The sequence below is a fragment of the Oncorhynchus mykiss genome, chromosome 9 (assembly GCF_057628025.1).
Source record: "Oncorhynchus mykiss isolate SJ-2025 chromosome 9, ASM5762802v1, whole genome shotgun sequence".
NCBI lineage: Eukaryota > Metazoa > Chordata > Actinopteri > Salmoniformes > Salmonidae > Oncorhynchus > Oncorhynchus mykiss.
Window position 1 is genome coordinate 59,663,103 of NC_143030.1, and position 16,796 is coordinate 59,679,898.

The 16,796-nt window shown below is 46.7% G+C and overlaps 1 protein-coding gene across 2 annotated transcripts in view; it reads right to left on the reverse strand.

The window, feature by feature from the left end:
- plxna1a (plexin A1a) overlaps nt 1-16,796 on the reverse strand; it is a 266,753-nt gene that overhangs the window by 52,972 nt on the left and 196,985 nt on the right. For both annotated transcript variants that reach the window (XM_036988339.2, XM_036988338.2), the window contains exons 11-12: nt 4,072-4,168; nt 918-1,108 (exon numbers count right to left, since the gene is read on the reverse strand). In XM_036988339.2, coding sequence (XP_036844234.1) covers nt 918-1,108; nt 4,072-4,168 — 288 coding nt within the window. The remainder of the gene's footprint in view (nt 1-917; nt 1,109-4,071; nt 4,169-16,796) is intronic.

The window sequence follows — 16,796 nt, forward strand, 5'->3', positions numbered from 1 at the left end:
TCCCCCCAGTCATAGACTGTTCTCTTTGGTACCGCAAAGCAAGTGGTACCGGAGCGCCAAGTCTAGATCCAGAAGGCCCCTTAACAGCGGCTAACCCCAAACCATAAGACTACTTAATATTTAATCAAATGGCCACCTGGACTATTTACATTGACACCCCCCTTTGTTTTTACAATGCTGCAACTCACTGTTTATTATCTATGCATAGTCACTTTACCCCTACCTAATTAGCTCAACTAACCTGTACCCCAACACATTGACTTGGTACCGGTACTCCCTGTATATAGCCAGGTTATTGTTATTTTAGTGTGTTACTTTTGCTAGTATTTTTTACTATTAGAATATATTTTTTGTTATATTTTACCCCCTTTTCCTCCCCAATTTCAATCTTGTCTCATCACTGCAACTCCCCAACGGGCTCGGGAAAGTCATGCGTCCTAAAAAAACAAACCACGCCTCTTAACACTCGCCCGCTTAACCCCGAAGCCAGCTGCAGCAACATGTCGGAGGAAACACTGTTCAACTGACGACCAAGGTCAGCCTAGAGGTGCACGGCCCACCACAAGGAGTCACTAGAGCGCGATGAGCCAAGTAAAGCCCCCCGGCAAAACCCTCCCCTAACCCAGACGACACGGGGCCAACTGTGCGCTGTCCTATGGGACTCCTGTTGTGATACAGCCCGGGATCGGAACCAGGTCTGCAGTGACGCCTCTAGCACTGCGATTCAGTGCTTTAGACAGCTGCGCCACTCGGAAGGTCAAGTAAATATTTTCTTGAACTGCACTGTTGGTTAAGGGCTTGTACGTAAGCATTTCCCGGTAAGGTCTACACATGTTGTATTCGGCGCATGTGACAAATCAAATTGGATTTGAACTGGATCCTACTGCACACCCACACACACCTAGAGCCTGTCTCACCTTGGTGATCTTTGGGTGTGTACAGCGGCTGTTGCCGGCGGTGGCGTGCATCCAGCTACTCTCCAGTGGCGCACACTCCTGTCTCAGAGAACACTTCTTCTCCTGAACACACCAGCCACACTCGAACCTGGGGTCAGCCTTCAGACACATCCCACAGCTGTCCCGCAGCGCATAACACTTATACAGGTGGGCTGAAACACAGTGAGAATAGAGAGAGAGAGAGAAGGAGAGAGAGAGGTGAATATAATTGTTGTTGTTTGAGACTAAGTTTCAACATCTTGCATTTCACCTTCATGCTGTGGTATGAGAAACAAGCATTAAAATAAGACATGAAAACACCTAATTCCCTTGTTGTTGTGTTTTTTGGGGGGGGGGCACGAATGCTCAGAGTTATGCTTTTAAAAGAATTAGCAATTAGCAGTAAGAATTGAGAGAGAGAGGAGAAAGAGAAAGAAGGAGAGAGAGGGGAGAGAGAAATAGAGAAACAGAGAAAATGAGCGGGAGAGAGAGATAGAAAACAAAAGAAAGATGGTGAAAAAAGAGCATCGCGGCACGGCGCTCCACAGACAGCCGCAGGACTTCAAAGGAGACGGCGTATCCATCCACCCGCCGAGGACCTGCCCGTTAATCTGATTTGCCACGGCTAAGCTTAAAAGTAGCGCCGTGCTAATTAAACTGAACCAAATTAATGATTTAATTACATTAAGATTTCCACTTTACACCAAGGCAAAAGTGGGCTTTCTCGGGCAGTCGGGCAGAGATGGATAATTCACCATGATTCACGGAGGGAGGGAGGGACAGAAGAAAATAGAGAAAAACACAGGGAAGGGTGAGGAAAGGGAAGGGAAGGGAAGGTCTTTGTTGGGCTTGAATAAAGCAGGGCTGGTTTGAAATTTAGTTTGGGGTTGTTTCAACGTGTCAAATTAAGCGTGGAAGTTTGGGCAGAGTACAATGTAACTGGCCTCTGCACAGCAGGTACTAAGAACGTTTAGATTCTGTTCCAGCTTTAACAAATGCTACTATGTGAGCGACTGTATTCCAACATCAGGAAATGGGTGTGTCATTACAGATTTTGTGACAATCCATAGGCAGAAGAATAAAGAGGGCTCAGTATCCAAGGTGATGCAAAAGGACACGACGCGCCACTGAGTGCATGTTAAAACCTCTCCTTATCTTATATTACTGAGAGAGAGGGGTCCATCTAATCCACAATCCTTTCATGGAAAGGCTTTCAGAGCAGTCAGACAGACACTTCAGCCTTGTACAGGCCCAGCCCCCACAACAACAAATCAGGTCACGCTCAAGCAGCAATATGCAGAGTGAGTTCGCAAAAGCCAATTAACAAATGAGGCCAAGCGATAAACGCAATTCGACATAAAGCATGTGTTCAGATCAAATAACCTTGATCCAATGACCAGAATGGGGGTGTCTAAAATACGGTGTGAGGATGCGGGAGACATCGTGATATTACTTCTATCTACTCTAAAAAGAAAGGATATAATCTGGAGACACCCAGCTCCACCACATGGTGGGGAAACAGAGGATGGATCCATACCCCATTGGTAAAAGATAACTCCATGTGACACCATTCTGTATACTTCTGGCCCTTCTTTGGACACTGTGTTAACTAACCTCCAGACAAGCTTCAATGCCATACAAATCTCCTTCCGTGGCCTCCAACTGCTCTTAAATGCAAGCAAAACTAAATGCATGCTCTTCAACCGATCGCTGCCCACACCTACCCACCCGACCAGCATCACTACTCTGGACGGCTCTGACTTAGAATATGTGGACAACTACAAATACCTAGGTGTCTGGTTAGACTGTAAACTCTCCTTCCAGATTCACATTAAGCATCTCCAATCCAAAGTTAAATCTAGAATCGGCTTCCTATTTCACAACAAAGCATCCTTCACTCATGCTGCCAAACTTACCCTCGTAAAACTGACCATTCTACCGATCCTTGACTTCGGCGATGTCATTTACAAAATAGCCTCCAACACTCTACTCAGCAAATTGGATGCAGTCTACCACAGTGCCATCCGTTTTGTCACCAAAGCCACATATACTACCCACCACTGCGACCTGTATGCTCTGGTTGGCTGGTACATATTCGTCACCAAACCCACTGGCTTCAGGTCATCTATAAGTCGTTGCTAGGTAAAGCCCTGCCTTATCTCAGCTCACAGATCACTGCACCTGTACATAGCCAATCTGTAAATAGCCCATCCAACTATCTCATCACCATATTTATTTTGCTCCTTTGCACTCCAGTACCGCTACTTGCACACTCATCTTCTGCACATCTATCACCCCAGTGTTTAATTTGCCATACTGTAATAATTTCGCCACTTTGGCCAATTTCCACTAGTGATGACTGAGACCTGGCTCTCCATCCAGCAGGATGAGCCTCCTAAGCAGCAATAGTAGGATCTGACCCCAGACCAGCCAGATCACAGAGGAACAAAGGCCCAAATCGTGTTCTCTTCCTCGAATTCCATCCATCCCTCTCTTTATTTATTTATCACCACTCTATTCATCTGCAGCATGTTGTTTTGGAGGAGTTACTGCAAACAGCGCTGGGAGAGATAAGCATTATTGAACCCAGCGGGGCCTAGCAAGAGGCGTAGCCATGCGTAAAAACACTTTCATTCCCTTTCAAAGACGTGCTGCTGGAGAGGAAGGGGCTCCTCAAATGGGATCTTAGGGATTTAAAAGAGTGTAGCGATGAGGGGAGAGAGGAGAGGAGGGGAGAAGGGAGAGGAGGGGAGAGAGGAGAGGATAGAGGAGAAGAGGAGAGAGAGGAGAAGAGGGGAGAGAGGAGAGGAGGGGAGAGAGGGAGAGGGGGAGAGAGGAGAGGATAGAGGGGAGAGAGGAGAAGAGGGGAGAAGGGAGAAGAGGGGAGAAGGGAGAGGAGAAGAGGGGAGAGAGGAGAGGAGGGGAGAGAGGAGAGGAGGGGAGAAGGGAGAGGAGGGGAGAGAGGAGAAGGGGGAGAGAGGAGAAGAGGGGAGAAGGGAGAGGAGAAGAGGGGAGAGAGGAGAGGAGGGGAGAGAGGGGAGGTGAGGAGGGGAGAAGGGAGAGGAGGGGAGAGAGGAGAAGAGGGGAGAGAGGAAAAGAGGGGAGAGAGAAGAGGAGGGGAGAAGGGAGGTTTTACCTTGTATGTTGAAGGGGTTGTCAATGACTTGGTTGCCATTCCACACCACAGAGAGATCCACAGGCAGGTCACTGATTTCATTACCCTCATAGTCGTACTGGAAAGAGGGAGAGAAAGAGAAACAAACATTGATCAGTATCTACAGGCCTCATGGAGCCTGAACATTCAGTGTCAGTATTCACATCACTATGTGTGAGACAGAGTCAGATTGGTATGAAAGAAGGGGAGTAAGAGAAAGAGGAGAGAAACTCACTCTTCACCCAATCACAACACTTGCACCCAGAAACCCCCTCAAAAAACAAACTTCCTCATAAATATGAACAGACACACAAACACACCCATCAGGTTTCCAATACCAATACTACACATCCAGGGCATATAGAGGTATATTTTGAGCTGAGGGGAGGGAGAATGGGAGCGAAAGGAGGATGGAAATCTGGATAAATCTAAATGACTGTGAGGAGGCCATTCATTTACACATGAAATAAGTGGCAGAATTTAGGCGTGAAGAACGATGCCGAGGAGTAAGTGAAATTGGCATTTTCAATTTGTTCCCTGACACGTCTCATTTGGGTCCTGCGCTTCCTCCCAGCCTTGTGCCTCTTCCCATGGGCACCTAGTCAAATCAAATCAAATCAAAGTTGATTGGTTGTGGATAGAGATTTGCAGGTGTTATAGCAGGTGCAGGTAAATGCTTATGTTACTAGCTCCAACAGTGCAGTAGAATGTCTCGTAAATACAATACAAACACAAAATAATAAAAAAAAAAATATATATATAACCAAAAATCAGAATGGGACCAATTAACAATCCTGAGTAGATATATTAGGGGGAGCATGTGTCAGAATGCAGAATATAAATATGTGGAGTGTATAGACAGTATATCATTGGAATGAAAATGGTATGTACAGTAGTAGGTATATGTTAAGAATACAGTATATACTGTACATATACAGTGAGTAATCAACAGTAAATAAACATAATATGAGGTGGCCAGCATTCAATGACTCTATATACAAGGGGCATTAGTCTCAAGGTACAGGGCTGAGTACCGGGCAGGCAGCCGATTAGTGATGTCTGATGGCGAGCTGTACCGTCTCCGTTTGCTAGAAGGTGGTGAGAGTGAACAGACCGTGGCTCGGGTGGCTGAAGTCCTTGATGATCTTTTTGGCCTTCCTTTGACACCGAGTGTCCTAAATGTCCTGGAGGGCCGGCAGCATGTTCCCGTGACGCGTTGGGTTGAACGCACCACCCTCTGGAGAGCCATGCGGTGATGCAGCCCGACAGAATGCTCTCAATGCTGCTTTTGTAGAAGTGTGTCAGGGTCCTAGAGGCCCTACTGAATTTTTTCAGCCGCCTGTGGTTGCACCTTCTTCACCACGGCGGCTGCCATTTCAGGTCCTCAGTGATGTGCACACCAAGCTTTGACCCTCTCCACTGTGGCCCCTTCGATGTGGATGGGGGCATGCTCCCTCTTCTGTCTCCTGTAGTCCACCATCAGTTCCTTTGTTTTTTGACATTGAGGAAGAGGTTATGTTCCTGGCCCACTCCGCCAGGGCTCGAACCTCTTCCCTGTAGGCCAGGGGTCCCCAATTACATCCAGCCGTGGGCCGATTTTTCCTTGAGAGGATGGTCGGGGGCCGGAACATAGTAATAGATCATTTGTACACTGCAAATTGACCGTAAGAATCCTAAACAGATATAGTATAGTTTTGACAAAAACAGATTTATTTAAAATCATAATTTTATTATGATAAGACTAAATTTGCCTCTATTTATGCGTGGGAATACTTGGGAACAGATTTCCTCAGTTAAAATCACTTTGAGCTGATTTGTTGATGATTTTCCAACAGAAAAGTTGGGGGACCTATACAATCTGCTGTAGGCTGTCTCGTCGTTGTTAATCAGGACTCCCAGTTTCGTGTCGTCAGCAAACTTGATGACTGAGTTGGAATCGTGTGTAGGCACGCATTCATGGGTGAACAGGGAGTACAGGAAGGGGCTGTGTTGAGGGTCAGCATAGAGGAGGTGATGTTGCCTACCCTCACCACCTGGGGTCGGCCCGTCAGGAAGTCCAGGACCCAGTTACACAGGGAGGACTTCAGACCCAGGGCCCTGAGCTTAGTGACAAGCTTGGAGAGAACTATGGTGTTGAAAGCAGAGCGGTAGTTGATGAACACCATTCTCACATACAGTAGCTATTCCTCTTGTCAAGGTGGGATAAGGTGCTGTGCGGTGCGATGGATTTGTTGGGGCGGTATGCAAATTGTAGTAGGTCTAAGCTATCGGGGAAGTTGGAGGTGATATGGTCCTTGACTAGCCTCTTAAAGCACTTCACGATGGAAGAGCTGTGTGCTATGGGGCAATATTCATTTAGTTCAGTTACCTTGAAGTAAATAGAGATTACAGACTGGGATAGGGAGAGGTTGGATGTCTGTGAAGACAGTCTGCTGGTCTGCTCATGCTCCGAGGACACGGCTTGGTATGCCTTCTGGGCCGGCAGTCTTGAGAGGGTTAACACATTTGAACGTCCTACTCAACGTTGGCTACAGAGATCAGTCAGAGAGTGGGCTGAGGTCTAACACACACTGTACTGTATGTACAGACCCCAGGAGCCCTTCACCCAGACTTTCTGGCCCAGCCTCCAACCTACGCATAGCCTGGCCATAAAGGCCAACCCCTGACCCACTCAATTAACACTGGTCTCCACATCTTATGCTGCATTGTTTATTTAGTTGCTTGCAGCTGTATTTACAGCCTTATTTAGTGATCTGACCTGAAAACTCCTATCTTGACTCACTCTACATCCAAAACGTCCCTTGCCTCTGTTACAAGAACCCATCTGCTCATTTTGACCTCAACCACTCTTGTCTGTTCAAACACAACACTAAACCGGGCAGGACATGGGATCCCACCCCAGCCCCCTACCCTGCCCATTCATCATTAATGAGTGAAGGCCATGGACACCAGCAGTCTAACCCTGCTCCTGACACATCTCTGTGGTAGGCCCACATTAAACTTTAAACGCCACGATTAGTCCGCCTGCGACACAACGGCCACCAACCACCAAGATGCCCTGTTCTCCTTGCTGCCACCACCCTGCTTTATTTATGTGCCCGTTTACAACATGCCAATGACACCATGATGTTAGCGTGACACCAACTCAATGCCATGTACCTCACTGGCACCAGACAGGTGGTTTACTGCAGGAACAGCCAGCACCAGGATAGAGATGGGAGAGTCAGGACCGGTGTCTTCATCACATCTAGATAGATGGGAGAGTCAGGACCGGTGTCTTCATCACACCTAGATAGATGGGAGAGTCAGGACCGGTGTCTTCATCACATCTAGATAGATGGGAGAGTCAGGACCGGTGTCTTCATCACACCTAGATAGATGGGAGAGTCAGGACCGGTGTCTTCATCACACCTAGATAGCTGGGAGAGTCAGGACCGGTGTCTTCATCACACCTAGATAGATGGGAGAGTCAGGACCGGTGTCTTCATCACACCTAGATAGATGGGAGAGTCAGGACCGGTGTCTTCATCACACCTAGATAGATGGGAGAGTCAGGACCGGTGTCTTCATCACATCTAGATAGCTGGGAGAGTCAGGACCGGTGTCTTCATCACATCTAGAAATATGGGAGAGTCAGGACCGGTGTCTTCATCACACCTAGATAGATGGGAGAGTCAGGACCGGTGTCTTCATCACATCTAGATGTTCCTCTCCTGTTCCTGTTCATCTGTGTTCCTCTCCCGTTCCTCTCCTGTTCCTCTCCTGTTCCTGTTCATCAGTGTTCCTCTCCTGTTCCTCTCCTGTTCCTGTTCATCTGTGTTCCTCTCCTGTTCCTGTTCATCAGTGTTCCTCTCCCGTTCCTCTCCTGTTCCTGTTCATCTGTGTTCCTCTCCTGTTCCTGTTCATCAGTGTTCCTCTCCTGTTCCTCTCCTGTTCCTGTTCATCTGTGTTCCTCTCCCGTTCCTCTCCTGTTCCTCTCCTGTTCCTGTTCATCAGTGTTCCTCTCCCGTTCCTCTCCTGTTCCTGTTCATCTGTGTTCCTCTCCCATTCCTCTCCTGTTCCTGTTCATCAGTGTTCCTCTCCTGTTCCTCTGTATACCTCTCTGTTACTCTCTGCTCCTTTTCTGTTCCTCTGTGTTCCTCTCTAAGCCTTTCCTGTTCCTCTGTGTTCCTCTCTAAGCCTTTCCTGTTCCTCTGTGTTCCTCTCTAAGCCTTTCCTGTTCCTATGTGCTCCACTCTGTGTCCTCTCTGTTCCTCTCTGTTCTTCTCTGTTCCACTCTGTTCCTCCCTGTTCCTCTCTGTTCTTCTCTGTTCCACTCTGTTCCTCTCTGTGCTCCACTCTGTTCCTCCCTGTGCTCCACCCTGTTCCTCTCTGTTCCTCTCTGTGCTCCAACCTGTACCTCTCTGTTCCTCTCTGTGCTCTACCCTGTTCCTCTCTGTTCCTCTCTGTGCTCCACCCTGTTCCTCTCTGTTCCTCACTGTGCTCCACCCTGTTCCTCTCTGTTCCTCTCTGTTCCTCTCTGTGCTCCACTCTGTTCCTCTCTGTTCCTCTCTGTGCTCTACCCTGTTCCTCTCTGTTCCTCTCTGTGCTCCAACCTGTACCTCTCTGTTCCTCACTGTGCTCCACCCTGTTCCTCTCTGTTCCTCTCTGTTCCTCTCTGTGCTCCACTCTGTTCCTCTCTGTTCCTCTCTGTGCTCCACTCTGTTCCTCTCTGTTCCTCTCTGTGCTCCACCCTGTTCCTCTCTGTTCCTCTCTGTGCTCCACTATGTTCCTCCCTGGTCCTCTCTGACCCTCTCTGTCCTCCACTCTGTTCCTCTCTGTTCCTCTCTGTGCTCCACCCTGTTCCTCTCTGTTCCTCTCTGTGCTCCAACCTGTACCTCTCTGTTCCTCTCTGTGCTCCACCCTGTTCCTCTCTGTTCCTCTCTGTTCCTCTCTGTGCTCCACCCTGTTCCTCTCTGTTCCTCTCTGTGCTCCACCCTGTTCCTCTCTGTTCCTCTCTGTGCTCCACCCTGTTCCTCTCTGTTCCTCTCTGTGCTCCACTCTGTTCCTCTCTGTTCCTCTCTGTTCCTCTCTGTGCTCCACTCTGTTCCTCCCTGTTCCTCTCTGTTCCTCTCTGTGCTCCACTCTGTTCCTCCCTGTTTCTCTCTGACCCTCTCTGTGCTCCACTCTGTTCCTCCCTGGTCCTCTCTGACCCTCTCTGTCCTCCACTCTGTTCCTCTCTGTTCCTCTCTGTTCCTCCCTGTTCCTCTCTGTTCCTCCCTGTTCCTCCCTGTTCCTCTCTGTTCCTCTCTGTGATCCACCCTGTTCCTCTCTGTTCCTCTCTGTGCTCCACTCTGTTCCTCCCTGTTCCTCTCTGACCCTCTCTGTCCTCCACTCTGTTCCTCTCTGTTCCTCTCTGTTCCTCTCTGTGCTCCACCCTGTTCCTCTCTGACCCTCTCTGTGCTCCACTCTGTTCCTCCCTGTTCCTCTCTGACCCTCTCTGTCCTCCACTCTGTTCCTCCCTGTTCCACTCTGTTCCTCCCTGTTCCACTCTGTTCCTCCCTGTTCCACTATGTTCCTCTCTGTGCCTCTCTGTGCCCCTCTCAGTTCCTCTCTGTTCCTCCCTGTTCCTCCTCTGTTCCAGGATGAGTAATCATGCTCATGACTGTATCCTGGCCGGTGTGTGGAGGCTGTTGTGTGAAATGAATCAGCCATGCGAACAGAGAAAATCCAAGGTGAGCAGTAACATGTCCCTGACCTCATTAAGAACAACATACACATGAACCAGCATTTCACTCTTTATCATCTTTCCTCTCAATTAATTGTCTCCTGGAATTGCATGTCCTGTGCTATTCATATAGAGAGGAGGGCACTTTGGTGTGTTTGTGAGTGTGAATGTGTGTGTGTAGGCTGGATATCCAGTGTCTGCTGGGCAGAAAAGTGCTGATGTTAACAAAACAGGCCAGATGCTGCTCGGGGAAGAACCCAGTGCCTTTGTGCAGGTCACCCACAGATAATTAGTCATTTTGAAGGGGTACCTGCGTGTGTGGTTAAAACATCAGCGAGGGGCCCGCCCCCAGCCCACCTAAGCAATGTTACTGAGAAACCCCCTTCCCCTCCTCTAGATGCCATTGCTTTCCGTCTCTCTTTCTGTCTCTCTCTCATTCTCTCTCTTTGTGTCTTTCTTTCGCTCTCTTTGTCTCTCTCTCTTTCTCTCTCTGTCTCTCTTTCTCTCTCTCTGTGTCTCTCTTTCTCTCTCTCTCTTTCTCTCTCTGTCTCTCTTTGTATCTTTCTCTGTCTCTCTCTTTCTCTTTCTCTCTCTCTTTCTCTCTCTCTCTCTGTGTCTCTCTTTCTCTCTCTCTCTTTCTCTCTCTCTTTGTATCTCTCTCTGTATCTCTCTCTCTTTCTCTCTCTCTCTTTCTCTCTCTCTCTGTCTCTCTCTTTCTCTCTCTCTCTTTCTCTGTATCTCTCTCTTTGTACCTCTCTCTCTCTCTCTGTATCTCTCTCTCTGTACTTCTCTTTGTACCTCTCTCTTTCTCTCTCTTTGTATCTCTCTCTTTCTCTCTCTTTGTATCTCTCTCTTTCTCTCGCTTTGTATCTCTCTCTTTCTCTCTCTTTGTACCTCTCTCTTTCTCTCTTTGTATCTCTCTCTTTCTCTCTCTTTGTATCTCTCTCTTTCTCTCTTTGTATCTCTCTCTTTCTCTCTCTTTGTATCTCTCTCTTTCTCTCTCTTGTACCTCTCTCTTTCTCTCTCTTGTACCTCTCTCTTTCTCTCTCTTTGTATCTATCTCTTTCTCTCTCTTGTACCTCTCTCATTCTCTCTCTTTGTACCTCTCTCTTTTTCTCTCTTTGTACCTCTCTCTTTCTCTCTTTGTACCTCTCTCTTTTTCTCTCTTTGTACCTCTCTCTTTCTCTCTTTTTTTCTCTCTTTGTACCTCTCTCTTTCTCTTTCTTTGTACCTTCTCTCTTTCTCTCTTTGTACCTCTCTCTTTCTCTCTCCTTTTCTCTCTTTGTACCTCTCTCTTTCTCTCTTTGTACCTCTCTCTTTCTCTCTCTTTGTACCTCTCTCTTTCTCTCTCTTTTTCTCTCTTTGTACCTCTCTCTTTGTACCTCTCTCTTTGTACCTCTCTCTTCCTCTCTCTCTTTTTCTCTCTTTGTACCTCTCTATTTCTCTCTCTTTGTACCTCTCTCTTTCTCTCTCTTTCTCTCTCTTTGTACCTCTCTCTTTCTCTCTCTTTGTACCTCTCTCTTCCTCTCTCTCTTTTTCTCTCTTTGTACCTCTCTATTTCTCTCTCTTTTTCTCTCTTTGTATCGCTCTCTTTCTCTCTCTTTGTACCTCTCTCTTTCTCTCTCTTTCTCTCTCTTTGTACCTCTCTCTTTCTCTCTCTTTGTACCTCTATCTTTCTCTCTCTTTGTACCTCTCTCTTTGTACCTCTCTCTTTCTCTCTCTTTCTCTCTCTTTGTACCTCTCTCTTTCTCTCTCTTTGTATCTCTCTCTTTCTCTCTCTTTGTACCTCTCTCTTTCTCTCTCTTTGTACCTCTCTCTTTCTCTCTCTTTGTACCTCTCTCTTTCTCTCTCTGTACCTCTCTCTTTTTCTCTCTTTGTATCTCTCTCTTTCTCTCTCTTTGTACCTCTCTCTTTCTCTCTCTTTGTACCTCTCTATTTTTCTCTCTTTGTATCTCTCTCTTTCTCTCTCTTTGTATCGCTCTCTTTCTCTCTCTTTGTCTGTCTGTCTCTTTATGTCTGTCTGTCTCTTTATGTCTGTCTGTCTCTTTATGTCTGTCTGTATCTTTGTCTGCCTCTTTATGTCTGTCTGTCTGTCTGTCTGTCTGGTTGTCTGTAAGTCTCTCTGTCTAATTTTGTCTGTCTGTCTCTTTATGTCTGTCTGTCTGTCTCTTTAAAACTGTCTGTCTCTCATTGTATGTCTGTCTGTTTGTCTGTCTGTCTCTTTATGTCTGTCTGTCTGTCTGTGTCTTTATGTCTGTCTGTCTCTTTATGTCTGTCTGTCTGTCCGTCTGTGACTCTGTCTGTCTGTCTGTCTGTCTCTTTATGTCTGTATGTCTGTCTGTCTCTCTCTGTCTTTTTATGTCTGTCTCTTTATGTCTGTCTGTCTCTTTATGCCTGTCTGTCTGTCTGTTTATGTCTGTCTGTCTGCCTGTCTCTCTCTCTCTTTATGTCTGTATGTCTCTTTATAACTGTCTCTATGTCTGTCTCTCTCTTAATGTCTGTCTCTTAATGTATGTCTCTTTCTCTCTCTCTCTCTGCCTCTTTATGTCTGTCTGTCTCTTTATGTCTGTCTGTCTGTCTGTCTGTCTGTCTGTCTGTCTGTCTGTCTGTCTGTCTCTTTATGATTGTCTGTCTGTCTATTTATGTCTATCTGTCTGCCTATCTCTCTCTCTCTTTATGTCTGTATGTCTGTCTGTCTATTTATGTCTGTCTGCCTGTCTCTCTCTCTCTGTCTCTTTATGTCTGTCCATCTGTCTGTCTGTCTGTCCCTTTATGTCTGTCTCTTTATGTCTGTCTGTCTCTTTATGTCTGTCTGTCTATCTGTCTATTTATGTCTGTCTGCCTGTCTCTCTCTCTCTGTCTCTTTATATCTGTCTGTCTGTCTGTCTGTCTGTCTGTCTGTCTGTCTGTCTGTCTGTGACTTTATGTTTGTCTCTTTATGTCTGTCTGTCTGTCTGTCTGTCTGTCTGTCTGTCTGTCTCTTTATGTCTATCTGTATGTCGGTCTGTCTCTTTATGTCTGTCTCTCTCTGTCTCTTTATGTCTGTCTGTCTGTCTGTCTGTCTGTCTGTCTGTCTGTCTCTCTCTCTCTCTCTCTCTCTCTCTTTATGTGTGTCTGTCTGTCTGTCTGTCTGTCTGTGTGCCTGTCTGTCTGTCTCTTTATAACTGTCTCTATGTCTGTCTCTCTCTTTATGGCTGTCTGTCTGTCTGTTAATGTACAGTGGGGCAAAAAAGTATTTAGTCAGCCACCAATTGTGCAAGTTCTCCCACTTAAAAAGATGAGAGAGGCCTGAAAATCACATTGTAGTATTTTTAATGAATTTATTTGCAAATTATGGTGGAAAATAAGTATTTGGTCACCTACAAGTGACCAACACCTACACCTATAAGTATTTGGTCACCTATAAGTATTTGGTCACCTGGCACCTGTTTGAACTTGTTATCAGTATAAAAGACACCTGTCCACAACCTCAAACAGTCACACTCCAAACTCCACTATGGCCAAGACCAAAGAGCTGTCAAAGGACACCAGAAGCAAAATTGTAGACCTGCACCAGGCTGGGAAGACTGAATCTGCAATAGGTAAGCAGCTTGGTTTGAAGAAATCAACTGTGGGAGCAATTATTAGGAAACGGAAGACATACAAGACCAGTGATAATCTCCCTCGATCTGGCGCTCCACGCAAGATATCACCCCGTGGGGTCAAATTGATCACAATAACTGTGAGCAAAAATCCCAGAACCACACGGGGGGACCTAGTGAATGACCTGCAGAGAGCTGGGACCAAAGTAACAAAGCTTACCGTCAGTAACACACTACGCAGCCAGGGACTCAAATCCTGCAGTGCCAGACGTGTCCCCCTGCTTAAGCCAGTACATGTCCAGGCCCATCTGAAGTTTGCTAGAGAGCATTTGGATGATCCAGAAGAAGATTGGGAGAATGTCATATGGTCAGATGAAACCAAAATAGAACTTTTTGGTAAAAACTCAACTCGTCGTGTTTGGAGGACAAAGAATGCTGAGTTGCATCCAAAGAACGCCATACCTACTGTGAAACATGGGGGTGGAAACATCATGCTTTAGGGCTGTTTTTCTGTAAATGGACCAGGACGACTGATCCGTGTAAAGGAAAGAATGAATGGGGCCATGTATCGTGAGATTTTGAGTGAAAACCTCCTTCCATCAGCAAGGGCATTGAAGATGAAACGTGGCTGGGTCTTTCAGCATAACAATGTTCCCAAACACACTGCCCGGGCAACGAAGGAGTGGCTTCGTAAGAATTTCAAGGTCCTGGAGTGGCCTAGCCAGTCTCCAGATCTCAACCCCGTAGAAAATCTTTGGAGGGAGTTGAAAGTCCGTGTTGCCCAGCAACAGCCCCAAAACATCACTGCTCTAGAGGAGATCTGCATGGAGGAATGGGCCAAAATGCCAGCAACAGTGTGTGAAAACCTTGTGAAGACTCTGTCATTGCCAACAAAGGGTATATAACAAAGTATTGAGATAAACTTTTGTTATTGACCAAATACTTATTTTCCACCATCATTTGCAAATAAATTCATTAAAAATCCTACAATGTGATTTTCTGGATTTTTTCCCTCATTTTGTCTGTCATAGTTGAAGTGTACCTATGATGAAAATTACAGGCCTCTCTCATCTTTTTAAGTGGCAGAACTTGCACAATTGGTGGCTGACTAAATACTTTTTTGCCCCACTGTATGTCTCTTTCTGTCTCTCTCTGTCTCTTTGTGTCTTTCTGTCTCTTTATGTCTGTCTATCTGTCTGTCTGTCTCTTTATGTCTGTCTGTCTGTCTGTCTGTCTCTTTATGTCTATCTGTATATCTGTCTGTCTCTTTATGTCTGTCTGTCTGTCTATGTCTATCTGTCTGCCTGTCTCTCTCTCTCTGTCTGCCTGTCTATCTCTCTCTGTCTCTTTATGTCTGTCTGTCTGTCTGTCTGTCTGTCTGTCTGTCTGTCTGTCTCTTTATGTCTGTCTGTCCCTTTATGTCTGTCTATTTATGTCTGTCTGCCTGTCTCTCTCTCTCTGTTTCTTTATGTCTGTCTGTCTGTCTGTCTGTCTGTCTGTCTGTCTGTCTGTCTGTCTGCCTGCCTGCCTGCCTGCCTGTCTCTCTCTCTCTGTCTCTTTATGTCTGTCTGTCTGTCTGCCTGCCTGCCTAACCTGCCTGCCTGTCTGTCTGTCTGTCTGTCTGTCTGTCTGTCTGTCTGTCTGTCTGTCTGTGGGGCAGGAATTTACCTGTTTCTATTCCATTTATGAGCCAATGGAACATACCCCAGCAGCATTTGAATTGAATAAAATGAAGTTGCTGCATGACAGATTTCTTATTATATGGCGCGTGTATGTTTCTGTGGGTTTACGCGTACACGTGTGCCTGTATGTTAGCATGCCTGTGTAATATAAATACATTAATATGTCGACCAGAATCTAGATGCACAAGCAATTCTGGTTGTATCATAAATCACTTAAAAACGGGCCAATATTGTGCTGATGCTGAGCGTCCAGAGTCTGGTAAAGCTAGTTAGAGTGTTCATGGGAAGCATTTCCATATGCCTGATTGTGGAGTTTTAAACCCCACGGGAGAACTGTGTATGCTATCTATACATACAGTACTGTATGTGCTTATGTGTCCATGAATGTGTATCGAGGCATGTGAGTGTATGTCCCTGCTGTGCAAGAATGTGCGATTGTGTGTTAAATGCCAGCACTAGGTTCAATAATGCATAAACAGACAGTGAACAGGTCTTATTGGCTCTATCCTTCTCAGATCTGAGACATGGCCAGACTAGGCTGCGTGTGTACTCCACAGAGAATGGAGAATGGTACTCTGTGGAGTCTGTGTGTGTGTCTTCTTCTCCCGCCCAATGGGCTCTGAGGAATGGAGGAAACACAGCACCAAACAGAGTTTACAGTTAAGTGGACCAACCTGTCCTCTCCAGCCCTGGGTCCATGGTGGTGGGGGTGGAGAGTGGAAGAGAGGGACTGAGCGGTCAGGCCAGGCGGGAGGGAGTATTGTACTACCCTGCAGGCAATAAACACACAGCAGTAGTGGCGGTAGGACCGCCACCGGAGCATGGAGCATGATGCTGGGACCAATCACCTTACATTCTGTTCTGTAACATAACCCCCACCCATTTATTTCTGTTATTCTCTCTATGCTTCTCTCTCCCTCATATAAAAACACATCTCTCCAGCTTCTCTGTTCCCTCGTCTCATTAGACGACCCATCCTTTCCTTCTCACCCTCTACCACCATTTTCTTTGTCCCTCAGTTGAAGGGACCTGCGGTGATCCCAGGGTTGCCAGTCGCTCTGCTGGACCAATACAATTCATCATCATGTTATCTGCACGGGAATGACTTAGATCCTATCAAAGCCACCTGACAGGCCTCGTCCTTTTCCTACCAAGGCTGAGAGACTGAAGCTGCTGAAGGGGAGATCCTGGACAAGATCTCCCCTCCTCATCCCAGTTCAATCATTGTGTGTGTGGGGGGAGGGGGAGGGGGTTCTAGAGGGGAGAGAGAGGCCAGCCATCTCCCAGAGAGGAAGCCAATATGATGAAGCTTTCCCTGATATGATCTCTCTGTATTTCTCCTCTGTGCTCCAAGCTCTCCTTCTGGCTCTCCCTCTCCACTCTAAGTGATAACATAGTATGGTGGAAGGACTCTAAAACTGACCTACAGATACAGGATATGAGCTAGTTAGATCATGAATGACATCATCCTTGTGGGTTAGCTTGGCCTCAGCAGCCCATTTTAATTGCCATGCATTTCTTACTAAGAGAAGGTGTCGTTGCTCCACAGGGTTGATGTTAACTCTCCAACCCAGTCCTCACACACACACCCACACCCACACACACCCACACAACCCAACATGCTCCGTCGATACACATGAATCCATCCATCCACACATACACTACCACGCCACTCTGGAGATTGATGGTAAACACTAGGTTGACTAGAGTGTCTCTACAGTGTAAACACTAGAGCAG